This window comes from Linepithema humile, chromosome 2, assembly GCF_040581485.1.
Source record: "Linepithema humile isolate Giens D197 chromosome 2, Lhum_UNIL_v1.0, whole genome shotgun sequence".
In the NCBI taxonomy this organism is placed as follows: Eukaryota; Metazoa; Arthropoda; class Insecta; order Hymenoptera; family Formicidae; genus Linepithema; species Linepithema humile.
The window spans coordinates 30,201,847-30,228,465 of NC_090129.1; the positions used below are offsets into that span (position 1 = coordinate 30,201,847).

General features: G+C 40.0%; 3 protein-coding genes across 4 annotated transcripts; 1 reads left to right on the top strand and 2 right to left on the bottom strand.

Annotated features, from left to right (window-relative positions):
* Positions 1 to 47: 47 nt before the first annotated feature.
* Positions 48 to 5,853, bottom strand: LOC105671773 (urea transporter 1-like). 2 transcript variants are annotated; one of them, XM_067349149.1, is made up of 10 exons: positions 5,532 to 5,853; positions 4,982 to 5,104; positions 4,382 to 4,501; positions 3,878 to 4,029; positions 3,116 to 3,284; positions 1,893 to 1,979; positions 1,259 to 1,406; positions 831 to 1,015; positions 607 to 765; positions 48 to 525 (listed from the first exon to the last, which is right to left on the bottom strand). In XM_067349149.1, exons 1-10 carry the CDS (start codon positions 5,568 to 5,570, stop codon positions 424 to 426), a joined length of 1,284 nt encoding a protein of 427 aa, XP_067205250.1. In that variant the 5' UTR covers positions 5,571 to 5,853; the 3' UTR covers positions 48 to 423. The 2 variants fall into 2 exon arrangements, with proteins under 2 accessions (XP_067205250.1, XP_012221640.2); XM_012366217.2 differs by having other exon boundaries at positions 49 to 525; positions 3,116 to 3,263; positions 5,532 to 5,850.
* A 682-nt stretch (positions 5,854 to 6,535) lies between these two features.
* Mcm6 (minichromosome maintenance 6) lies at positions 6,536 to 10,419 on the bottom strand. The gene is made up of 11 exons (XM_012366208.2): positions 10,065 to 10,419; positions 9,771 to 9,914; positions 9,362 to 9,626; positions 9,086 to 9,288; positions 8,815 to 9,013; positions 8,198 to 8,728; positions 7,816 to 8,121; positions 7,395 to 7,731; positions 7,203 to 7,325; positions 6,937 to 7,076; positions 6,536 to 6,869 (listed from the first exon to the last, which is right to left on the bottom strand). The coding sequence occupies exons 1-11, from the start codon at positions 10,154 to 10,156 to the stop codon at positions 6,753 to 6,755; spliced, it is 2,457 nt and encodes an 818-aa protein (XP_012221631.1). The 5' UTR covers positions 10,157 to 10,419; the 3' UTR covers positions 6,536 to 6,752.
* A 1,797-nt stretch (positions 10,420 to 12,216) lies between these two features.
* On the top strand, positions 12,217 to 15,209 carry LOC105671579 (uncharacterized). Its single transcript, XM_012365862.2, has 3 exons — positions 12,217 to 13,137; positions 13,613 to 13,878; positions 14,316 to 15,209. Exons 1-3 carry the CDS (start codon positions 13,105 to 13,107, stop codon positions 14,815 to 14,817), a joined length of 801 nt encoding a protein of 266 aa, XP_012221285.2. The 5' UTR covers positions 12,217 to 13,104; the 3' UTR covers positions 14,818 to 15,209.
* The last annotated feature ends 11,410 nt before the right edge of the window (positions 15,210 to 26,619 follow it).

The following is a 26,619-nucleotide window of genomic DNA, read 5'->3' on the forward strand; positions in this document are numbered from 1 at the left end:
TTCTGGATAACGAGTTCAGGTTCTTCCGGCACATCTTCCTACAACAAAGCACAAATTCACATACATATATAACTCTAGATTTGCCACTTAATCTACGCTTGTAGATTACTTCTAATAAAAATATAATAATCAAAATAATTAAATATGGTTAAAAAATTAAAATAATAAAATCTAATAATAAGAAATATAAATGTAATAATTTCGTCTGTGTTCAATTTCAACGAATTTCTCAATTTAATTTCTGTAGTGTCCCAGTTATTCATTATAATAATCGCATGACACATTACAAATTCCAGTATTGAAATTTTTAGCTCGCAGCTCGTTGGGAAGACAACTTATAGCTACGCATAAGCTAAGAGTAGGGCGGAAATCAATTTCTGTCCTTCTTGTAGGGCGTGGTTTTGATGGGTTCTGAGAGCTATCTTATCGCAAGAGAAGTTTCAACGGTAAATCACGTTTGGGCATCTCGCCACGATGGAATTCGATGTAAGTCACAGTGATAAAGTATGTCATTTGTTCCGACCTCTATCACCAAAAATTTTACATTTAAAATGTCATTTATGTAAAAAGAGAGTGTGTGTGCAAAAAAAATCTAGAAAAACATACTTTTTGAAATGCACGACGAGCGAGATAACGATAACGCTCTTTCTCGGGGGAGGAAATCGATGTAGGCCACGGAAACGTTGGATCATCGCTGCCGCCACTCAGTTTCATGAATAACGAAGTCGCTATGACGAACGGCAGTGCCAATACCGGTAACTGCATCTGCAACATAATGTTAGAAGTTCGCAAGACGTATAAATCGGCCGTGCAGAAAGAAAGGCAATTACTTTTATAAATATCGATTGTATGGAATATTGCAGGAGCGAAGTAAAAATGATCGCCATGATAGTGGCAGCGACCGTATAACCGTTTAGCACCAGCAGGTTGCCTCCCAGAGCAGCCCCGGTCAGAAGGCTGTTGTATCCCCACATTCCACTGTAGACCAAACGATAGTCCGCCCCGAGATCCCAGCCTAACGAAAGATTTATGACGACGATAATTTATGTTCTCTTCACGCTCTTTTATCTCAAAACAAATGTTCTTGGAGCTAGCTTCTGCTGAGAATATTCGCACTGAGAAATTTCACGCTTATTCACTACGCTCCGTTAACTACACACTTTAATCGTATAACGAGATTAATGATCTCTCCCGTTTCTCCTTGTCTGCATCCTTCTGTGTAATACATATTTCTAGAAGAAAAAAATAACCTAAATACCTGCAAAAGTTCCGCAGAAAGCGCCGAAATACGAAAACACGACTGTCACCGGCGAATATATTATTATTGCCAGATACAGAACGGATCCAAGAATCACATTATCGACGCCAAACAACTGCGATGCGGAAACAACGCTACCTCGTAGTATCTGAAACATAATTTAATTTCGAGCGCAAGCAATAAACTGATATCTTTATTCATATATTTTGTGCAACATTTCCCCTAACAGAGGCAAATATATTTATTCCATTTTATTTATACGTTCCAATAATTCCAATAGCCGTTGTTAAGGAAATTCTGCTGCCATAAACACCAATATTTGTTACGGTATTCAATGAAACACGTTTCAACGGGCTCTTCTACTCAGCGACTATACCAATTTATATCGAAAACTCGATATAACGAAATCGCAATGCAAACAATTACATTTGAAAGTTTATCGACATATACTGCAGAGAGATTTTATTGCGATACATGACATATTTGCAATATTCAGAGAAATAATCAGAGTCTGTATATTAAAAAGTGACTCTAGTAAATCTAACAAAGCTTTATTATACTCCTAAAAAGATCTACGAAATGATAACATATGCAAAATCAAGGTTGCGAAAGTAGAACACAAATAAATTTCTACCATTCCCCAGTCGTCGCAAACGTTGGTCGCATTCTGTAGACAGAAATCGACGCCGTCCGTCGTCGCCGTCGCACTTGTTGCATTGTGCTGAAAACAATGAGAGAGTCTTGCACAATAATCTGCATATGATAGAGAAATGCACAGGGTAGTCTTTCGACAAGACTAAAGAGGAAGCAAAGGTTCAAACTATTTTGTGATGAAATATGCTTGACAGGAAAGTAATTTATGTTCCGCCTCGTATCGACTCTAGCCGTAAATTTTTGTTACGCGAGGCAAAAACTTTGCTCATAAAAAAGACGGCACCTTTCCACGCAGCTGCGGATTTTCACAAATTCCGCTGCTTACGGTCGGGTGTTATATTCGTACAAATCGCGAAGTTTATCTACGTCGTATGAGAGCATGGTTAATTTTTCGCATTATCGCGAGGATACACGCGGCTGGCATAATAGCACGTTCGTACGTCGTAACATTTAATATATTTACGCATACGCGGTCGCCCCACACAACGCGCAGTATTTTCAAATATTCTGTTATAGTGCTGTTTACTAATAGCGTACAACTCTAACGTACAAAAAGAAGAAAAATACACGAAAAAGAATCCCCTTAATATTTAACTAAAACAAACAAAGCGTAACTAGTTAGGGTGAAATGAAATCCGAGCTGAGCTAAGTTATCGGAGTTCGGGCAGGAGTTTGATCAATACGGAGAAAAGCCATGCTCCGACCCTACAGCGTTTTCCCTCGTACACGTCAAATATGTATGGTCTGAATATTGAGATCGCTTTTCCAATTTTACCGCGCGCCGAATTGTCTGCCCTCTTCTCATCAATTTATCCTCATTTTATCCCTAAGAATCCCTAAGACTTTGATCAATCGCTCATTTGCTAATGTTTTAAACAAGTGTAACACTGTCAAAATAAAATGTCTTTGATGTATTTACTTTCTATAAATCTTGCAAAACCTTTTCTCCTCCCACGAAATTGTATACTTAAGAAGATTATCCTTTTCAAATAAGGATTTTGTTATTCATTTTGACTCCTTTGAGCAAAAATTTTATTCCATTAATGTTATAAATCACGAAATGATAAGATTTTCAAACTTATTTCATATATCTCTACCGTATTTCGTCTTTTCTCATTGAAAAATTTATGGTAATTTTATATAATGAAATGTATATATGTAAGATGCAAAATGTTTCACATATGTAACGTAAAACTAATTTACCATCTCAAATATTGGTTTCACAGATTTGGCTACTACGTCCGCGCCGTTCTGCGTCGAAAGGACGAAAATCAACGCGAACTCCACCAGGTTAAATGGCCACGTTGTGCACGAGAATTTATCGCTTCTCAGGGACCGTGCGAGATAAACACTGGAAAACATTAACCAGGAGCTGAAAACATCGCTGAAATTTGCGAACGCCGCCAGCTGCACTGGATGACGAGTGAATTGCGGCTAACTCTCGTAACTCCGTTTGCCGCATAATCCACCGTCGCCAACTATTTCGAGAGTATCTTGAATCTCAAACAGACTATCACAATGCATTTAGTTTCTACACAAATTGTCTGCGTTAAATACATATTCTAGCTCGAGGCATTATTATAACGTGTATAAGATCTATATTATTCCCTTTCATAATACACGCGCGATATTATTATCAAATTGCGTTCAATCAATGCACATTTTGATTTAATTAAACGTTAAGATCACCGTCAGGACATTGCTTAACGATCAATAATTTATTACCTTATATGACAATATATTGCATATTTCATGCAACCTACATCGAACCGAAATTACGAATTTGTCTGTTAGTTGTCGAAAGCATACTAACCGTTCATCATTTGCGCCCGTACGTATATATTCCGAGTTAATATAATCGCGCAATTTACGACCATTAAGGTAACATAATGGAACAGGAAAAACGGTTTATCATTTCACATCAGAATGTTTACCAAATACTCCATATGGAATACTTGGATATACCTGAGTATCGTCGCTAAGAGCACAAGCAGCAAGCTGAAGGCATCAAAGGTACCGTAAATCTGCGGTATTAGAACATAGGATACTGCACCGACCAGCAGGGGATTGTATACGCTTAATCCGTTCTCTACAATAACCTCAGGCTCTCGTATAAGCTGCAAAAGAACGAAAAGCTACAAATAAAGTGCCGTATCGCAAAGTATTTCGCGCGCGTGCTCGCAGTGAAAAAAAGATCCGCGTTGGAATTCTCTTCGCTGCCGAGCGAAGGGCAGTGTACCGCATTGCAGTGATTTTTCCTCGTGTGCACGCAAATGGTCCATTAGGTCCGAAAGAGATGAAAAAAAGATAGCGCAAGCGTCACGATGTACCGTCACGTATGAATAGCAACGGTAGAAATGAGTGTCCGAGTCTGCGGAAATGACTGCGCAGTGCGGCAAGAAATGTATTACACCTTTTCGGCAAGAACGGATCCGCTTGACACTGCGGCTAATAATTAATAAAACATACCACGGACAGCAGGAGGCCAAGGCCGGCGGTGGTTGCAGACAACGCCAATGTACCTGGCGCTACCGCAGCCAAGGTAACTATTATCAGCAACCCGCTGAGAGGATTATTCGAAAAAACGATCTGCAACGTTAATCAAGCCAATCAACGTTAATTAAAGATACGCATAGCAATTCCGCGATATTTCCGATGAAACAGAGCGACATACGAAAAAGTAACCCACTTTTATTGCTATAACAAATACTTTTTTTCGATAAAAATTATTTTCAATTTTTATAAAATAGCATGCAACATTCTTTTATATTAAAAGAATGACAAAGTAATTTTTTATAAATATAATATAAATGTAATTTAATATAGTTTATATTTTATATTTTTTTAAATAAGAATAACAGAATTATTGATATTAGTGCGAGAAATAAACTATTTTTTCATGCAATTTTCTTATAGAATTATCGCGATTGTAATATATTTAATACACAATTATAATACAAAACTTACATAATTATCTTTATATTAGCTTTGTCTGTAAATTGAATTATAAATTATATAAATCACAATATTATATTGAATATTCTGTAATAAATTAGATTTATTACTTACTTGTCCGAATCCACGCAGAAAAATTTCAAATAATTGCACTACGCTCCAAATTGGCCGCTCCTTGCGCGCAAAGAAGTCCTTCAAAATTGCGAAATCGCCTGCGAATGGTACCCATGTTTTTTCCTACAGATTTGTGAATAAATGTATACATTTTTTCTAGAAAAAAGTTGAATAAAAGGCGATTATATCGCTAAATTTTTTACGACAAAATTTTGTATCACATTAATAGAGTAATCTATAGCTAAAAGTACGATTTATTATAAAAACATCATTATTTATATTCAAACAAACCAATCTACACAAAAAATATATTTTGTTTGCAATAAAAAAATATGTATATATAAACTATGAATGTAATAAAATATGAAATTAGTGATGAAGAACAACAATGAATGCAACTGTTAGCATTATACTCTCTTTTTAACAGAAGCTGTAGTACAAATAGAAATTATCAAGATAGAGTAATCTAGGAGATCATTACGAATACACCATCAACATTGCACTATATAGACTCAAATAATGTATACGTTAAATTTTATATTATGCTCACTTGTTGCAATTCAGCTATTGGCAACTTTCTTGCAGACATCGTGCGAACTGGCGAATGTGTAATATTAAAATCATATGATAGTAAAGTAGCTTTTTTTCTTCTCCTTCCTTCTTAATCACAGAATACCCCCACCATAGACAATTAGCACATTTACGACACACTTTGTGTACATTTGAACAGTAATAAAACCACGTGCTATGCTGTCGTCACATTAAAACTGCTGATAAATGCACTGATATAGCACGTTTTACTGATCGCGTACAATCAATCAATTTGAATCTAATCAAATAATCAAATCCCAACATGAATTATTGCATATAACAAATAATGAACATTTTCTAAAATTCAATAAAATGAAAAAGATTGATCGTATGCGTTTATATTTTTAAACGAACGTTCCTAAAGTAAAAGTGTTTGTGAATTTTTATTGGGTGTAAAAATTCATTATGTTAAAAATATAAAAATAAACTGTGCATATGTAAACGTTTCTTTCGATATTACTGCTACAACTAAAACGGTGACAATCGAGCTGATAAAGAACAGCATCACTGGCTGCACAACTGACTGACTTTTGCAGTTCTGCGTTCTATCTAGAACGCTTCACTTTCTGATGCATACATTAAAATGCGTGTTAGTTAGCATTACTTACGCCATAGTAATTAGCATAGTATTGAAATAGACCCAAGTCGAGGATATTGTTTCTTTTATGATAACACGCGTAAATAATATTGCGTTTAAATAAATAATAAGTATGTTTCCTGTTTTGCATCCTTGAAAAGTGAAAAATAGTGGAAAATAGTGGAAAATTTATAAAAACCTGTTGATAAAATTATAAAAAAGATCTGTGTTCATAAAATCTTCATATTTCATCATATCATGTAATTCAAATTAATTTCTTCATGCAGTTCACACGAACAATGATAAATACGTGAAGTCACGCAGTAAATGAGTTATGCATAACCTTTCATGTTAATGCGTTTAGTTGGAGTAGAAAAAGCAGATACTTCGCTGAAATAATGTAAAAATGTATTTTAATCATCGTCACATGGCATAAAGTTTATAATATTCACAGAACGCAAGTAAAAAAAACATGACGGCTATAGATTAAGATAAAAAATATTTCTAGTCTGCAATTTCCTGCAAGAAAAAGTAAATTATACTCTTTTTCATCAAGGCAATTATATCATGACGGAATATAATGTATGCACAATGCGTATATAATTAAATATCCATAACATAATTGGGATGAACAACGAGTAGAGGATCCGCTTCTTCTTCTTCTTCTTCTTTATCTCTGCTTCTCAAGTCAGTTGTTGTTAGAGGTATTATAATTTGATCCTAAGATTAAAATCGTTCAATAACTTGTTATAAAATCCTAATTATATATAAAGATATCAATACATACGTGGTACGTCAATCTATCAATAATCTTTTCAATGAAACCTTTCCGTTCTAACAACTCTTCTTCCGAGTCTAGTTGATCTTGTATTTGATCAAGATACCATGCCACTAACTCAGACTTCCGTATACCTCCCTTATTATCATCTGTTATACAATTAAAAAATATTATGCCAATTTAATAAATAAGTTATTACATAATAATAATAATCATATACAATTCGAATTTGAATTTACATGATATTGTTGTTTTTAATATCGTAAGAAAAATACCTTCGCTCTCGACACGATTTTCCTCGTTTCTCATGTAAAGAATCAACATGTTCGACAGATTTTTATACTCCTCAAAGGACATCGTTAGTTTCTTTTTCGGTAGCTCTTGCGTTCCGTTAGACGCTGAAAAATGTAAAAAACGTATGCAACATGCACTGTATAAAAATAAGAAAAGAAATTATATAAACTTACGTGCTGGAGGTGGTGCATCATTATTATCGCCTAATGCGTTCAACGCTGCCATGAGTGGTGGTGGTTCGTCAACGTCCATTTCCAAATTTCCATCGCCCATTCCTTCTTCAAGGTCTACATCCGGCTGTTCTACCGTAATTATACTCTTCTGTAACAATCGTTTCGCTTCTCTGACGTGTTTCACTGTTACTTCGTCCACGCATTCCAATTTCGCCAACGCTTCGGACAATCGAACCATGCTCTCTAACTGCCTTACGGTAACTCTCCACTTGCCGCTTCCGCTTCCGGTTCTCTGTCTGAGAACCGTATAACTTTCGACTAAAAGATCGGCAGCTTCCTAAAAAAAAATTGATAAATTTAATCAAACAAGTTTGACGATAATAATTTAATTTATTATAATAAATAATTTACATTATTTTACCTGACTTAAAATCGGTTTAAAGTGTTTGGCAAAATTGATATATCTAATAATCTCTTCTTGCTTGTACACCATTTGAAGATCATTCAGATTATCGCAATGCAAATCTATAATTCTCTTGGCAATTGCATTGTCGACGATTTCATTACATTCATCCAACACAACAAAGAACAAATCAAATCTTGACATAATAGGTGCAGTTAATTGCACATTTTGTTGCAACGACTTTCTCCTATCGTACCGTCCATTGATAGGATTTGCTGCCGCTAGTATAGACGTTCGAGCATTTAAAGTCGCTCTCACACCAGCCTAAAAAAAAAACATAAAAAATACATAAATTATGAAACATAAAACTCTTTGTTGTATTACCGCAAACTTTATATACCTTAGCTATCGAAATCGTCTGTTGCTCCATAGCTTCGTGAATCGCGACCTGATCTTTCGGATCCATCTTGTCGAATTCGTCGATGCAACAGATACCATGATCCGCGAGCATCAACGCTCCAGCTTCTATGACAAAGTCCGCAGATTCTTCGTCTCGCACTACCGCGGCCGTTAAACCAGCTGCGCTCGACGCTTTTCCAGACGTGTAAACTGCCCTGGGTGAGATATCGGCCACACATTTCAGAAATTGTGACTTTGCAGTACTGGGGTCACCGACGATGCAGACATTGACGTCCCCTCTTAACGATGTGCCCTCCTCAGTAGTCTTCGGTACACCACCAAAGAACATCAATGTGATTCCCTTCTTAATTTCGTCATTACCGTGTATCGCGGGAAACAGACTGGTAACAAGATTCTCGTAAAGATTCTTGTCGCGACTCATCTCGTAGATGCGATTCCATTCCGCTTCTGACATTTGTTTCTTCATCATTTCCTGTGAGATCTCCTCCATTGCCATATCTGTACCTCCAAACTGTAGAAATATAACATTAATCAAATAAATATTTACTTTTTTAATACTAGTGTATTTTATTCTGTGTACTTGTTAATTTTTCTCACCCTTAAGCTAGTAGCTGTAACACTGCAAGCCAGAAATGCTGTTTTATATGATAGTTCCCTGACACCAAGAGCCCTAAGGCCACTTACACCCTCTCTCTGTTCTGTATTCCTGTTTCGTGGACCAATTTCTGCCTTAGCGCTTGGTAGAGACAGTGCTCCCACGTCTGGTATCACTATAAGAGTACCTGTGAAATCGTATCTGTAAAAACAAAAATACGTAACTTTTAATAACTGAGTAATAGTTGAGAAAATTATTTATTTTAAAACTTACCTATCTCCAGCCTGCACCAACTCAACCATTTCAGCTCTTAAAATAATTTCCACAGAGCGAGGTATGGAACCTCTAGGAAGCTCAGCTTGTGTCTCTTGTATTCTTACTTTTTGAAAATCGATAAATACTGAATTATCCATATCCAACAGAAAGCGGCGTTTGTTGTTACATACTGGATTAGTACAAATTGTCGGATTTGTAAACTGAAAACAATCAGTTAGTTAGCTACAACTACTCAAATTTATATAACATATAGAATAAAATTCTTTTATTTACCTTAAATTGCTGCTCCACGTTTTTAATATATGTGTTACAGTCCATACAAATAAATGTGCCAAGAACTAACTCTGGATGAACAGGATGTGTTCTCACCACTTGTCCAGATATACGAGCCAAAGTACCCAATCGTGATGTGTTTAATTCTCTTAACTTATGTCTAGTAGGCACATCCACAAAGCTGACATAACATTCCTTATCTTTTTGTAAATCTCCTGTATCTTTCACATAGTTACATACTGCTTGACATAAATATGGAAAGACCCTGAAATACAAGATTTATATTTAGTTAATTAAATAAATAAGTGCATCAATGATACAAAGGACAATATCATACTTAAAACATATGTATTGTAGTTTGTACATAATACAATCACATTAAAGTTGATAGAACAAAGACAGATCATACCTATAGTATTCCTCTATTATGGTTGTAGCCAAAGTTTGGTTATATGATTCTGCATCTTCAAAAGATACTTCCAATGTACATCGTTCTGGACTGACAAGTTCTTTAGCAGGTTCCAGGTATTTAACAGTTCCATCTTCCTTGAATCTATAGTAGTGATATAATTATAACTAATAAAGCATGTAAAATTTCAATACTATACTAATAATATTATTAATTTTCACGTTTAATTCGAATAAATTAAATTAAAGGCTCCTATATGATGCTGAAGATTTAACTTAATATATAATTACTTACTCCTCAAGAAAATCTTGGAACAGTTTTTGACATTTAATTCCCACCTCATCCCGCACATGTGCTCGATTGACTAGTGCAGGACCAGTTTCCATTTCTTTAATTAATTACAAAAACACACAATGTACATAAGATGCGTGGATAAATTAAAGTATCCAATATTAAACCATGCTGAGATGGAAATTTGGCGGGAAGGTAAACGTGACACTTAAGGCACGTTCTCAAGAACCTAAGATGCCATTCTTTGGCTGCGTTCTGATATTCACTGCCAGTACCGAAATACTACAGTGTACGTAACGTGAACTATAGATGAACTATACAACTATAGATTTTAGCGCTGGCTGTGAATATCGGAACGCAGTCTTGTGTGAAACCAGAGAGAAATCTGAGAAGGGCCATACTGCCATTTTTCGTATGACGCTTTTACTAGACCGTACACTAGCGGCGCGTAAATCCATTTTACAGCCTGCCTGGAACTACATGGCCACATCCATTTTCCGGGATGGTAAAAGAGCCCTGTAGTGGGATTCTGTGACCTGAACGATGTCGTTATGGTATCGTTGCGCAAGTTTTTTGTATCATGTAATAGCTGCGCAACGATACCATAACGACATCGTCAACATTACAGAATCCCGCTACTGGTTGGTTCATGTCCGTGTTACATCCATTTTCCGGAATGGTAAGAGAGATGCGAACTCGAGCTCCATGCAACAGGCAACGTGAAGGGCAGGGTCCCCACCATACGAGCACCACACAAGCGAGAACGTCACGCGTCCGTGTGTGTTCGGCCGTTCGGTCGACACAGCGTACGATAAATGTTAAGAACCAAGCGTTTCTAGGTAGTTTTCCACCAAGAGACACAAGCGACACAAAAGTATTATTCTCTCTGTTGCTCATTGAATATCGAACAAAGACAGAGTGATACTTGTGTCGATTTGTGTCAACTTGTGTCCTTTGCTGGAAAACAACCCTAATCGAGTAAGGCGAGTCGCGCTAGAATATTAAACATCACGCGTTCGAGGCCTGCTTTTTGCAACTTTTTTCCGCATTTCCGCTTTTCTTTCTAACTGTGCACAATCAAATAAATAATTAGATAATGTTTTTTTGCTAAAAAATATTATTTTATATTTATTAAAAATATTTGCATATGTTAAATTAATAACTCTAGAAAAAAATACTGAATATATTTACGGCCGAACACACACGGACGCGTGACGTTCTCGCTTGTGTGGTGCTCGTATGGTGGGGGCCCTGCCCCTCACGTTGCCTGTTGCATGGAGCTCGAGTTCGCATCTCTCTTACCATCCCGGAAAATGGATGTAACACGGACATGAACCAACCAGGGCTCTTTTACCATCTCGGAAAATGGATGTGGCCATGTAGTTCCAGGCAGGCTGTAAAATGGATTTACGCGCCGCTAGTGTATGGCCTAGTAAAAGCGTCGTACGAAAAACGGCACCGTGGCCCCTCTCAGGTTTCTCTCTGGTGAAACGTGTGTGTATTGCTTGATGTATCTAGTCACATGTTGGAAATATGCAGATAGACCCTAAACCTAATAAAATCAATAAAACTATCATTATTTGCGTACCAATCACAATGTAAGAATATAAGGTGATTTCACGGCAACAAATTTTTGTGATTTTCCTGTCATTGTTCCACATTGAACCGCTAGGTGGCTACGTATATATTGAAGGACTTTAAATATATATATATATATATATATATATAGAAATTTTATTGTCCTGCGGAACTTAATTATAAATATTCATTTTCTTAAAGAAACTTAATTTTCTATAAAGACTGAAATACATTATTAATTATTTTTTCTGCAAATTTAACTAAGAATAATTTGTTATAAAAAAATAAAAAAATATTTTGTTAGTAATATATATTTTTATACACAATGTTAAAAGTTTTATTTTAAAAAATTTGTATTATTTAGGACTATGATTATATATAGATGTGCTTTAGAGATTCATCATCTATCCTTTTCTATCCACATCTTCTATCCTTTTTTACTTGGGATCTTGCACCAACGTGACATCTTGTGTGACATGCCTTAACTATGACATCTTGATCACAGATTTATTGATAGAATACAATGGTCGTGAAATTACCTTATATTCTTACACCGTGGTACCAATAGTCGGTTTGAGAAAGAAAGAGAAGAGGTTACATAGTACGGCTACAGAGGTCATTCAGAGGTATTTAAAACCTTCATTCTTTATTCTTCCAAGACCGGAACATTGTGCACTCTGGAAAAAGAATGCAAACTAAAACGCAACAAAATAATAAGAGCCTATAAAATTATATCTGCAAAAATAAAAATATGTTTAATAATAAATTAAATTATATTTTGAAATCTACCTGTTGTCAGCTTTTGTATCATGTTACTGTAATGAATAAATTAATTTAATTTTATCATTTAAACGACACTTAAAAATTAATAATTAATATTTATAATTATTTTTTAATTAATTCAACGCACAATGATCACAATTGCATGAGATTGTTCAACAATTTGCTATTGCAAATGTTTGCGTAAATATTTTATTGTTTTCCACATCGAAAATTAGCATTAATTATCGCAATGCAAATGTTGAAATTTTTTTCTCTTGTATAAAAAAATTATTTCTTTAATTCTTTAAACAATAATATTTGCGATTGTAAATCGTGTTCTTAAAATACATTTGCAATTCGCTTGACAAAAAGTCCGCCGTTTTAGCAATATAAAACCTAGCAAAAGAAGTTTAAATGAAATGGGAGTTATTCTTTATGCAGTATTCGTCCTGCGCCAGTATCTTTGAGACAAAAGGAAAGTTCTTAATAACACTTCGCAATTCGTGAATAGCGCGTACGGTCTTGACACAGAAAAGGGGGAAAGCGTAGAAATCTCCGTAAAGAAAAGAGATGAGACTACACGCTTTACGCATTTCCTGGCTGAGACAAGACTTGGCTCTTAAGCGGACGCGACAACACGCTGTATAAATGGTGCGCGAAGTGCGTGCTGCCGTTTTAGTCTTTTTTACGGAGTAGAAGGAGGATGGCCGTCGTCGACAAAATCATTGTCTGCCTGGTAACGAAAGTTCCGAAACATCTCCGTGAACATTTCGCGACTCGGTGCATTGTGACGCGGTGACGTACAATAATATCAGTGTAAATCTTAGCTTAAATAAAATAACGATAAAGTACGGCGATTTTATGATAGAATGCGTATTAATGCGATGCTAATCAAAATGTGAAATTTTTCCATTATTATAATATTGTACCCCAACTTGTTAATAACTTTAATAATTAAACATTTAAAGATTGTAAAGCCTTCCACAAAAAATTCCGAAATTGATCTAATAGTTTCAAAAACTATTATTGATATCGTGAACTTGGTCGTCGTATATTTTTGCTCAGAGTGCTTGAGTGCATCGACCCTGGTCCGAAAACAAATCTGGCATTGTGCCGCTGCTCTAAGCACTGATCTGTATAACGGCACGACAAGAATGCGTTTCTGAAAGACAAACAAATACGCTAACAGACATCCCCTCGTGTAAATGTAGGTGACACGCGTCTGCCTGACGAGTGCCATATTAGTGGGCAAGGCATCTTTGGATCCAAATATACCGCGTCCGTGGCATAGTTATCTGCCGACTACGAGCGCTCCGTTTCCGAAACATCCGAATCATCAGTACGATAATCATGCAACCGACAGCGAACTCGAGAAGCTTGCGTCCTCCAGAGATCTACAGGCAAAACGTCCAATGGGACTGCAATCTGCATCAACTTTGAATAATCACAAGCAAAAGTTGCAAACAAGCCCTCAAAGGTATTAACACTCTATCATTTGTTATACAATTATGTGAAAATTTAGAATGATGAAGAAATTAGTAAATGTATTTATATGCAAAATATAAAGAGATATTTTGAAAGTCTTGTACAAAGCTTCAACGAAATATTTTAAATAATGTTCGATTTTTTCTTAGCAAGCAATCCAGAAATCATCGCAAGTTTTAAACTTTTAGCAATAAATCTCTTTCCCAATAATTCTCAAATAAGATTTATAAATCTAATATATAAATAAAATTTTGAAATATAACCGAAAATACTTTGTCAGATTGCAAAATATCTTTTAGATTGACAGGATTACAAAATATAATACATATTGACTAGTCAAGATGAGAAATCTCGCGGATTTTCTCGTAAAAATTGCACGTACTATGTATATCCTCATACATACATATCCTCTTTTCGGCATTTGACAAGGTTCCCCGTGGAAATTCACCAGAACGACGTTTGGCTTTCGGCGACAGTGCCAAGAACATCGTCATCGCCTCCGCCGCCAACGACGACGACGACGACGACGACGATGTTATCGGGACCACGAGGTGTCCGGGGATATCAGAATATTGAGGTGCTTGACGAATATCTGACGGAGGAGTTGGATGACAGTAAACTACCATATCGTGAGAAAGCAGAGTCGACGGCGTACTACTATCATCGCAGGCCGCAAGACCTAACGGCGGCCATCAAGGCCCTCGATCGCTTCTTGAGCCGTACCCTGAATGACGACAGCTACAACAGCAAGCTACATCCACCACCCAATCCCATTTTAGCCCTCATCCTGTCCCGATACGGGCGCTACGTGCCCGGAACGCGAAACCCCCGCGTCTACGCGTACATGGCAGTGAACAATATTCACAACCACCAGCCGTTCGGCAAGTATAAATACGAGCACGACGAGGAACCAATTTATGTAGTGAGATAACAATTATACCTATTGAATATTTGTAAATTTAGTTTAAAAATACTCTAATGCAGACAAAATATATAAGAGAAATTGCGAAAATTTTCCATCTTTTCTATTTTGCGACCGACTAATTTATACGAAAAATACCGAAAACAGGTCAATTCTCAAAGGTTGCTCTCGAGGGGATCTATTTCGTCCCTCTCGAAAACAAAATTAACCCGTTTTGCTATTTTTCGCACAAATTAGTCGGTCGAAAAAAAAACGAAGTGGAAAGTTTTCCTTGGTAATTTCCTCACTCTGAAAAATAATGATAAGTAGTTTTAGCTGGAATTTTTCCATCATTAGAGTAGATATATCCGACTATGTGATAAATATAACAATGTATGAAGAAATATAACAGGCAAGCGAAATATTTCTTACATGCATATTCCGTTGTCGTCATGCTCCGAGATTCTGAAATGTGCTTTATGAGAACGTGCTTTATGCATGCGCGCAATATGTGTAATAAAATAGTAAATAACATCTAGTAGAATACAGTTAATATCAAGTTGTATCTAAAAAAAAAAAAAAAATTATTGATTCTTGATTCTATCTCAATTTTTTACGGAAAAAAAAATTCATAATGTGAAAAATATAAATTTATCGATAAAAAGATTAGTTTTAACTCCAGTAAAGTGTAAATTCTGCTGCGGAAGTCGAAGGAGAAATTTACGCGGTAGAAAATTAATACAACAATTCCGAGTATCGTGCTTATTAGACGTGGGACGACGTTCAGGCGTTTGTTTCCCCACACCGCGGTACTCGAACTTATAAAAATATTAGCCGTACCTATCCTCGCCCACGGCGTAATTTGTCCCATAGCCATTCACAAAGGCATAACGATGCCCATCAAGGCCCTCGGCCGCTTCCTGCGCGGGACCCTGAACGACCGTAGCAGCCGTTCTCCGCAGCGCAAACTGCGTCCGTCGGTCAATCTCGCGTTAAACGCTGCTGACCGTGCTTAGACACGGTACGTATATATTCCCAACGCTCGCTTCTATTTGCTCGCGATCAAGAGAATCGATGTCTTTAGAAAATTTCATCGAACTTAAACAACTTACAGCCGACTCTACGTTGAATTGGTTGGCAAATAACCGAGCATCCTTCCCCACGTGCGCACGCGCACGTTCCTTTTCTATTTTTCCTACCTTCTTAATAATCTTCGGCGATATTACGTTAGCATTATAATCGTCTTGCAACGAACACACTGTAATTAACAGAATGAATCTTTAGAAAGCGCTATTAATGGAATCCTTAACTCGCCGTCGAGATGTCTGACAACTAGACGGTTAATCGATATCGCACCGAATTTATCCTTGAATCTATTCACAATCGGATTTTACAGCGGGTTAATTGGAGTAGTTGGAGAAGCCGCTCGAGAAACTCCGATTAAGCAGTAAACTACTCTCATTACACCTTCCTGTCTCTCCGCCAGTCTCAGTAGGTGCCCTCGCCTTGCTTGAGCATTTATCTTAACCGCGTATTGCAATCGTACTTCTTGGCGGTACACGCGCAATTATAAAACAATTATCGTCGATTGCACCTAATTCGACGAAATGCGCCGCAGCACCGTGGTGACAATTGCGAAAACAACTTTTATCGCGGAAGTAAATGTACGTCGGAATAAATACGTGATACAGATTCGACCTACATCACAAATTTCACATTTACCCTTGACGAGCATTGTGCAAACTCGGTTGTAATACACATCGCGATTAATATTCTAGACCTATCATGTATTCAAATATAAATACACCATCCGGATACGTATCTATTCGTACCACAAGATTATTCCATGAATAAATGTTGAATTAGACCGTGAATATAATGTACACGCGGACACACATGTCATCCGGATACGCGAATATCCATTTGCATCGTCGATTTAGTCAATAATTATAAATACATACATATACGTCAAATTGCCCTACATATGTTTTCATTTGCATTAATAATATGTACAATATTGTAAATTCGGACGTTGGAAAACGCGAAATCAACGGCGATGCGCGCAACGCGCTCCAAGAACAAATGTTTAACGGAATCACGAAGTGTTTCAACAGGATCTAACAGAGAAGGATAAGGACACCGTGAACTTGGGTAGTGTTGTTGCCACAGGTCGTTCAATCTCGCCACGAAGCCGGTGTTCGCCGCGAGATCATAAAACGGACAACGGTGCGCTTAAGTGACGCTTGATTGCCTTTCGTCCGCTAGGAAAGCAGATTGTCGGAAAATTGTGTTTTCCGTAACGGCTCGCCATCGAGATTTACGGAGGCGAAATCGGCAAACCTTAATAACACCGCCAGATACCGGCATCCTGTATATACTCGAGATTAGCCGATAATACGCACATAGCCGCCGCGATATCTTTCGATTCTCTTCGAGACTACGTTGCATCCGTATTGGATTATCCGTTATCGATATCGCGAAAGAGACGAGGTCGTCGAACTTTGGAGAAAAGTATTGCGAGAGCAGTGTGCATTGGGCGAATTCTATTATAAATCCGTGAACAATTCGCGACAGCGACGTCGAAATGCAGTTTCTCGTCCTCCCCCTTAAACAATCACGTCGCGAGCGTCTTTGCATTATTTAAATCATACGACAATGATGAATATTTTATACCGAAAGTCGCAACAACAGCGGCAAGCACGCGCGGAATCGTGAAACGAGGCCCTCGTCACGCTCGCGCCACGCTGAATTTCGCGCATCTCTTTCCTTTAATAGTCAGAATGATATCTGAGAGCAGAATAGATAAAGCGGCTCATTCATCATTCCAGGCGGGAGACGTGCAAATTTTCTCGCGTTTCTTTCCCTCCCCTGTAATTCCCGCGCTCTGCTTTAGGCACTTCGCGTTAGAACAGCTATAGGCTACGCGAGTTCCCCTTTCCCCGTCGCGCCCGCGACTCTTCGGGGTTCAAATCAAACCCCGTGATGAAAAAAGGCGACGGTAAAGCAGTGGGAATAAAATATGAGAAATACGTTTCCTCGAGGCATACGATTCATTTTACCGATCCTTCCACTGCCTTCGCGCGGCTGCAAAAAGAAAACGAAAGGAGCAGCGGGAGAAAAAAGACTCGAGACGGCACGTGGTATTAATTCGTCACGTTAAATTTTCTTTTCTTCTCGTCGCTGAAACTTAAAATTTTTATATATTTTTCAGCACTTTATATATATCAAGATAAAATATAAATTTAATCTCAATTAAATTATCCATCACAATGTTTTCATTCATGTTTTCACACAATTATATATTACAAGCAGTGATAATAATGCGATAAACTTTTGGAAAATTTTTGCCCTGTTTTCCGTATCTTTTCTTCACCGCAAATTAACGGATCGCTTAGTATTCCATCACGACATTTTATGATGGAATCTCGAGTTTCTTCTCCCTATCTCGCGATGCGAGTAACGATACTTTAATAGTAGACTTTTGGACCCGGGCAGTATTCCGGGCATCACCACCATGTTGGCGCCTTATCAAATTCTTGTACGAAACTCTGGGAAATCGCGGAATGACGAAGCACAAAGCGTCCTGAGCGAGATATATCGTATCGGGTTCTGGGCACCGCATCCATACGTACTACCTGCTGCCAATACCGATCAACTCCGCATCGGCTCTCTCACCCCCCTCCCCTCTCTCTCTCTCTCTCTCTCTCTCTCTCTCTCTCTCTCTTTCTCTCCTTCTCTCTGCCAAAAGCAGAGGAGAACAGTAACTATTGAAATTTCGATCGAGCACAGTTCCGATACATCGGTGGCTTTTCAAAGCCCGAGAGGACCAACGTCCGATTTGTCTCCGAATCGCGCATTTCATTCTACGTTTCCTCGTCCATCGTGCCAGTTCTCGTGTATGAATGCGGTTACACGCGTCCATCAGAACTGATTTAAGGCTACCTCCATCATCGCAGCTACAAAGAGTTGCAGACAAAAAAAGAACGTGTAAAAAGTTTAGCCGTGAAAAACTTTACGTGGCATTATTCTCGTTACACTTTCTATGTTTTTCTTGTTATTTTTAATATGCATAAATTAATTAATATACATACATATATATAGAATACATTTCAAAACTTTCAATATTCTTTTTAAATATATTTTTTCGACCGATAGAAAATCAATTTTTTAACAATGTTTTAATTAGATATAATCTTCTGATATAAGTTATTAATTTCTACCAATATATTTTTGTAATTATACTTTGCAAATTAAGATAAGATTGTTACAAAGTTTATCTAAAACAGGAAAATAAATTATATTTTGTCACATATTCGACTATAAAATTTATATCGCCAAAATTCCTTTATTTAATCGTTTATAACTAAAATATAATTCTAATAAATTATCTCAATGTTTCTTACAATAATTTGTTGAAAAAGTCTGATAGTTCTGAGATATATCTCTATCCAAAATCGAGTCTCTACGCAAAAACCTCAAAGTACCAAAAACCTTCGTTTCGCAAAAGGCTCCAACACGATCGCAACCTCTCTTGACGTATATCCGCCTTTATCCGCCTTCAGGAATTGAGGTGGCTGATAAATGTATGAGGAACAAAGAGCGACTCATCGAATGAACCGAGCGATTTTTGAACAATCTGCTACGCGTAGGTACCTGTTCGACAATTCGTATCGGCTTACTCGACGCATCGACGTGCGGCCAATCGGCACAGCGCGGGGAATAACAGATCTGTCTAAACGGTGCGACGGTGTCCGTTACCCGTCAAAAAACGGCTGAAACGTTTGTCGCTTTTGCCACAGTACTCTGTGACTCTTCATTCATCGATATTACAGAATTCTTTTACAGTTAAACCGAAGGGCTTCAAACGCGTTAAGTCAAAACTTTATGGATGAAAAAAATTGAAAGGCTATAAATTGTTAGTGGAACATAATACACTTTTGTGCAGAAAGCGGCTTATTCTTTGATGCTTCAGCTTTAAAAAAAAAAAGATATTTATTTCAAACTGCGTAGTGAAGTTATGAAACCCTGCAGTTGTAACATAGCTAAATGAAGTACGATGAAGTAGATATTACGCGGTAATGTAGTAGTAAATATTTATTACGTGCACCGAAATAGAGATTCCCTCGCGCACGATACACAACGTACATGTATAATTACATAATACGATTTAATTACCATTAAACCGTAATAAACGTAATGTGTTATGCATGATGCAAACTGCAGATATAACAAACTCTACGTGCGATAACGGGCGGTAGTAAATAGAAGCTATGGAATCGGCGCTAAAGAAACTCGTAAAATTCGAAACTGAATTGCGGCCGGAGTTCAACAAAGTGCGAACCGGGTTGTAGCAGCGCGATCGACCGATTCTTACTCTTCACGTCGCGGTGAGACGAATATAATTGTGCCGCGGTCGCCACGCGGCGCGAACGCGTTAAAGTTTACGCGCGCGGTCGCCACCGCGACCTTTAAATCGCGCCTCTTCCTTTCTCTCGCGAACGAGGGAATTCTCGTGGGGTGATTTAACGCCAAGGCGAGTCGAGAAAAAAGAGTGGAAATAAACTCGAGAGATTCCACACGTGACGCGGCCGAGTAGCCACTCGGTTTTTCGCGCGGGCACACTCGTGCACGGCAAGCTCAATTGCGAGGGCAATGAAAAGTGCTCCGCGGAATGTTGCGCGAGGGTAGGTGTTCGGAGTTCAACAACGAAGAGAATACCGTCGGCTCCCTTCGCGGTCGCGGTTACGACAACCCGGTCGCGATTCACGTAAAAGAGAGAGAGAGAGAGAGAGAAAAGCCGTAAAGAGAACGCACGCACCTTCCTCCTTCTCCGAGCTCCCCGTACCATGTTTATAATTGTTGCGCTCTCCTCCCTCGCTTCTTTGTCAGAAAAGACTCTCGAGGTTAGCCGTTCCTTCGTCTTCCGACCGCCACTCCGCCACTCCCGAGCCTCTTCAGCGATGTATTCCCGAGATACATGGAGCGAGACGGAAAATTAGTCCGCGGATAGTAAAGCGGCGGTCCCATACCCTCGCTTTCTCTACCGGGTGGTTTAACGCCGACGAAAAAGTCGCCCCGAGGGAAAAGTGTGCGCCTGCACTTTATTCCCTTCTTGCAGCGTTTCATGCTTCTCAAGACGATGCTCGCTCTTTCTTACGAACGCTGAGCGTACGGTGAAAATTAACGCCGCTGGTAGTGTGCTCGATTTATTCATTATGTCCGTATTTCAATCATTATAATTAACAATTAAAATTCTTTGCAGGAATGAATCTTTAGAACTGAGAATTATACGTTTCATGTAAAGTTGTAATTATAAACAGAAAAATATATTCCATCAAAATTTAATATAGGTACTTTGAAATAAATAAAAGCTTACTCTAATTATCGCTTTGAAAAAAATACTAAATAAATTAACAAAAATGGCGAGCAAAAATTATAATAAATAATTCAACGGAAGCGACAAAAACAGATAGACATTTCGCAGTCCACCTCTCCGGATCTCCCAGAGTTAACGGCATTCCCGTGGAATTTGCGAGGCGCGCGAATTTATCTGTCTCGACGCGCACGACGCAGTGAGTTATATCAAGATTTATAACGGCGTCGTGTCGGGGAACTCTCTCGAAGACATCGGACGTCGGCGCTTATTTATTCGGCAAGGCCGTGCAAGGGCGACGCCGCCGCCGCCGTCGCCGCCGCCACCGCCGCTCGCCTCGAGTTTCCTGTTCCGTCGCGATTCGATCATGTCGGCCGGCGTTACCGTCGGAACCGGTCGCAGGAATCACTTATATTCGTGTTTATTACATCGAGATGTGACGTCACTTCCTGAGGGAGGGAGGACGGAATAACCTCATCATCGTATCCCACAGACGCAGCGGCGGCGGCGACGTCGGTGGTTCCCCCCTTTGAATAGAGCCGAATGGATTTGCGCATCGCTTCTCTTCCTCTCTTCCTCTCCGGTCTTCCGCCACTTCCTCTTCATCCTCATCCTCCTCTCACGCCTCGCTTTCTCTCTCTCTCTTCGCCGCCCGCAAAGCTCTATCCTCCGTTTTATGCGCGCCTTTGAGAATTTCGTCCGAAAGCCCCGATACCGACTGCCTTTGACTCGAGCACCGAGAAGAGCGACGGCTCGAAAGAGCGCGGCGGCAATCGAAGGGCGAAAGCCGATGTCGCCGAATGAAAAACGCCAGGCTGACTTCCGTTGAATGGGGGGGAAATGTACAGGGAGGAACAAGAGGGCGGAACCGCAGATGGCGAGCTGCGAATTCGTCGCTCGATTCGCACTTTGCATAAGAACGACTGGGCACTTCCTTCGCCAGTTTTCTCTCGCCTTCTTCCGATGTCGATGTAACTTTTTGCACTCTCATTTTGTCCGATCGGAACATCTTTCTCGAAACGCCCGACAACTTCAACCGCGTTACGATTCAGTGGAGGAAGAGCATTATCGAAATATATAACATTATACAAAATACCTGAATATTTCTGAATACTAAAATATCTTACATTTCAAATATCTACATTTTTTAATGTTATTCAATTTTGCAGAGAGATCATTAAGCAATTAAATCAGATTTAATATCTCTATCCTCTGTTTCATATCAAAAAGAAGATTTTATATAAAAAGATTTCTAGTTAATAAAATAATGAAAATACAATATTAATAATATTGTATAGAAATGTCTCCTCCTCATTGTCGTTCCTTTGTAATGCGAAAATCCACTACAGACCTCACTGTACATTCCGTAATTCGGAAAATTCGATCACACATTAATCAGCGATAAATATTTTTCCGCGATACAGTTTTCGAAACTCTAACAGTAAAACTTAAAGGCGGGTTTCTTTACAGATACGATGGAAACGGGCGCGAAATGGCACACTGCACGATCCCGATAATCTCCCGCTTCGCTGGTCTCGATGCGATTCCGTCTTCTTCTTTCAAATGTAAATGCATTTCCACCGCCGGGAGAGATCGAATCGCGCGGACTCGTAAAAAGGAAAATAGTAAAGTCGCTCCATCATCATTTCTCGTCACGACGTGCGGGTGTATCCGGCTGCTTACTCGCCGTATGTATTCATCCTCCGGAGCCGGCTAAACCATAGAAGCGATCGCCTGCGGCTGCATCCAGGAACACCACGTACACAAAGCCCGGCAAAGATGAGAAAGAAGAGCTACTCTGCTATTGTTGGAATTAGACAGCGTCTGCGCGGTCGCACATGCACAGACACTTCGCTAAACCGATAATTAGATAATCTCCCGGCGTCTGGCGAGTGTAAATGTTTCTCGCACGTATGAGAAGCTCGGTAGACCGCTCATTCTCGAATTAGGCGACCGCTTAGGCTCCTCCGCGCGCGAAAATCTACCCGGAAACAGCGCGGGAAGAGCCCGGGCTAAATCATGATCTTCATTTCACCTCCTGGGCAAACCAACTTGCGCACTTGTAATGGCTTCTCATATAACAGCCTCAGCAGACCCGCAAACATTGTGCCACAGGGACTTAGTATAATTTTCGCCTAAGACACGTTAGAGCTGTTGAAATTCATGGAGGTCATGCCATATCCACATAATGGTAACTGTAGTAACAATAGTTGAATGAGATTGCAGAATGAGCCAGATTTCAAGATTAAAATTTAACTTTGGTTCGCCGAGAGATTTCACGCGAATAACTCGTAGAATTTTTGTAACGTTAAATCGATATATCTCGACGAAGCGTATCGAGCTGCTCTGTCGCTTTCAAAAATTTCCGGCTCCTAAACGAGAATGATGCGCTCTTCTTCGATTTCACGGCAAGGATTACGGTTCGCTGTCGCTTACTTCTATATTAACGCTTTTCTACACTCCGCTAACTCTCTTAGTTGTCGGAAAGTATCATAGTCACTCTCTCACACACACACACACACACATACACACATCCAATTACTATATTTCCTAAGGGACGCGAGGTTTTAACCTCCATCACCGATTCACCCTCTGATCTCGTCGTATCCGGCTCCTGGGCCCGGCGATAATGCTATTTAACGTGCTATACTGACGCGAGTGCAAAGTGTCGTACCATTACGGAGCGCGGTAAGCGCGCCGCTCCATTAAGCGGCGTACGTTCCGCGCGTTCGCGTATACGGTATGCGCCGGAACAGACAGGAGCGAAGTCGGGATATCGGGGGTGGTCGGCAGTGGCGGGCGGCAGCCGCAACATTTGGCGAACTACGCCTTTAATTAAACCGAAAGAGCGACGTGTATTGTCATTCCGCGCGGCGCGGCAGCGACGCGGTGAACGGTATTGCATTGTGCAAGCCGCATGTGATATTAGTCGGCCAGTTATACCAGTTACCGGAGAGAGAGCGACCCCGTGAAACGTGCTCCCGCGCGGAAATTCGCGCCCATTCCGTTTCATTCGCGCACGAGATTCGGCCCGGCTCGATGCAGAAACGGGCGAGACCGACATAACGAGATCTTCCGCTCGGATTGCACGCGGCCGACGGGAACGAGACGCTCGCTGCTTGTGTATCGCGTTTCTCTGTCTCTCTCTCTCTCTCTCTCTGTCTCTCTCTCTCTCTCTCTCTCTCTCTCTCTCTCTCTCTCTCTTTCTCTCTCCCTTTTTTTCCTGTCGCATCCTCCTCCTTTCTCCTTCGACTGTAACATTGTCTAATGCTTGCTTTACCGCGTCCTTTTGCATCCTTGGCCTTGGTGTCGCTTCACGCTATTAATTGACAGTCGTCGGCTTAATCGCTACTTAATTACTTTGCAGCCGGGTAGAGGCGTCTAATTATCAGACGCCTGTCCTGTCGTATCCTCTCTACATCGTTTAGATGAAGTGGCGGTACCTCGACGCCGGCGCGGCGGTTAAGTTCGCCGCCCGCTAGTACACACTTCTTGATGTAAATGCGAAATTAACGCTACACTGGTAATTTTGTGTAGATAGAAAAGGCTAATACACGCTTAGAGTTCTCGCAGTAAAGCAGGCGCTCCGACAGAGTCGTGGAAGAGTTAAATGCGGGGAAGCACGCTCTTTTAGAAACTCAAATGTTAAGATATAACGTTTCGACCCTAGGAAACCGGGCGGTGCTTCTTCCGCAAGCTGCTAAAGAAAATTTCAAATTCTTTCTACTTTAAATATGTATACTCTTCCTTGAAATTTACATTGAGAAAAATATAAGTTGTCCGAGAAATCTGAACTTAAATTTTGAAAATATTAAAAAGTCTTGTTTTCTCGAAATTTTATATCAAGAAAATTAATTATAAATTTACAAAGAGTGTCTCATTAAATCTCATTAAAAAAGGAAATCTCGGAGCGATCTGTATAATTATTATTGTTATTGTTCGATTTGTGTTGTAAATGTGATTATTTCATCTATGTTCGCGCATCTATGACACGGAAATAGAGGTTAGCACAGCTATTTGAAATAGGATCATCTTTTTCGGAGATCCGATTGCCTCTGCAAATAACATCTCTCGCTTTTTCAGGTTTTTTTTATTTTTTTTTCATGCATTATCAAGCGACGCGACGCGCGCGGACGTCCGGTTCCAGCGATACCATCGATATTAGCGAGGCAGTGCGAGAGGCATCACCAGCGGCAGCGGTCCGTGTCAATCGTCACGTGTGACTAGCCGCAAGACTCATTTCCGCGCACAAATGGCAATGAAAATTGAGCTGGCAGAAATTACACGGATATTACACCCCGATGCGAAGCCGATCAGCGCGACGAGGCACGTCCTCGAGCGTCCTCGCGAGTCTCGAAAATACAATTTCATTGAACGACCGAGTTTATGAAGAAATTATGTGAAGTTTGACCTACGTCCGCTGGTCGGCTCCTCCGTGAGTCAGAGCATTCTCGCGTCTTTCTCTCTCGTTTCCTCCTGAAACGGTTGCCTCTCATCATTAGGACTTTACAACCTCGACGTGAACTCTCAGAAAGAGGTAGCTCGGGTCGGCCGAAACGTGCCGGGAATCGCGACTCCCTTCCGACATCTGGTTGCGAAAAGACGGAGGGATGCGCGCGAATTTAAAGCGTCCGTTATACTTTTCACGAGAGAATACGAGGAGCGAGGAGAACCTTCTCCCCGTCTTTCTCTCGAACGACGAGAGGGGAGCCACGTTCTAAACGAGTAAACGAAATCGTGCCGGGCGAATAAATTTCCGTGGCTCTAATCACGTTGCCGCTCAAACGCGCGTACGAATGGGCGAATTACCATCCCGCCGGATTACTACTCGGAAACTTTTCTCCCCGACACACGCTTAACTCAACAGTTTTGCACCAATCGGATTTTACGCGGATAATTACGAGCTCTGGACCAGACGCAGCTTTAGTCGGAGAACGAGAACGTACTGTTCATCCCGCGATTCATCCCAGCTTGGGCCAATTATGTCTGATAATAATTATATCGAGGGGAATATAATAAATTGCATCTCGCCGGCGAATCGCATCTCCAGCACAAAAGAACAGCCTTCATCCGCTATCCGGGATTAAATATGAAGCACGCCGAGAAAAGCGGGTTGTCGCCTCGCGATAGCCAATTACGATGCCGCCGCGATTCGATTATGCTAATGCGTCGCGGACGCGACGGACGCGTCGCTCGTTCGCGGCTTCGCAAGATCGGCGTAATCGTCGTTAACTTCTTAATAGCGCGGCCGATTATCCGCAAGGGATAGAACCTGGGGCGGGCGGGCGAGCGGGGGCGAGCGGAGGCGGGCGAGCGACGTTGCAATACAATTTAGTCCTGCGTCCCGGGAGCGATTCGTCGACTTTCGTCCTCCACTCTTCCTCGCCGTTGGACGTTGAACTCATTTCTCTAGCTTGCTCGCGTTAGAAAATAGTTCGCCCACGGTAGAACGAATTCCC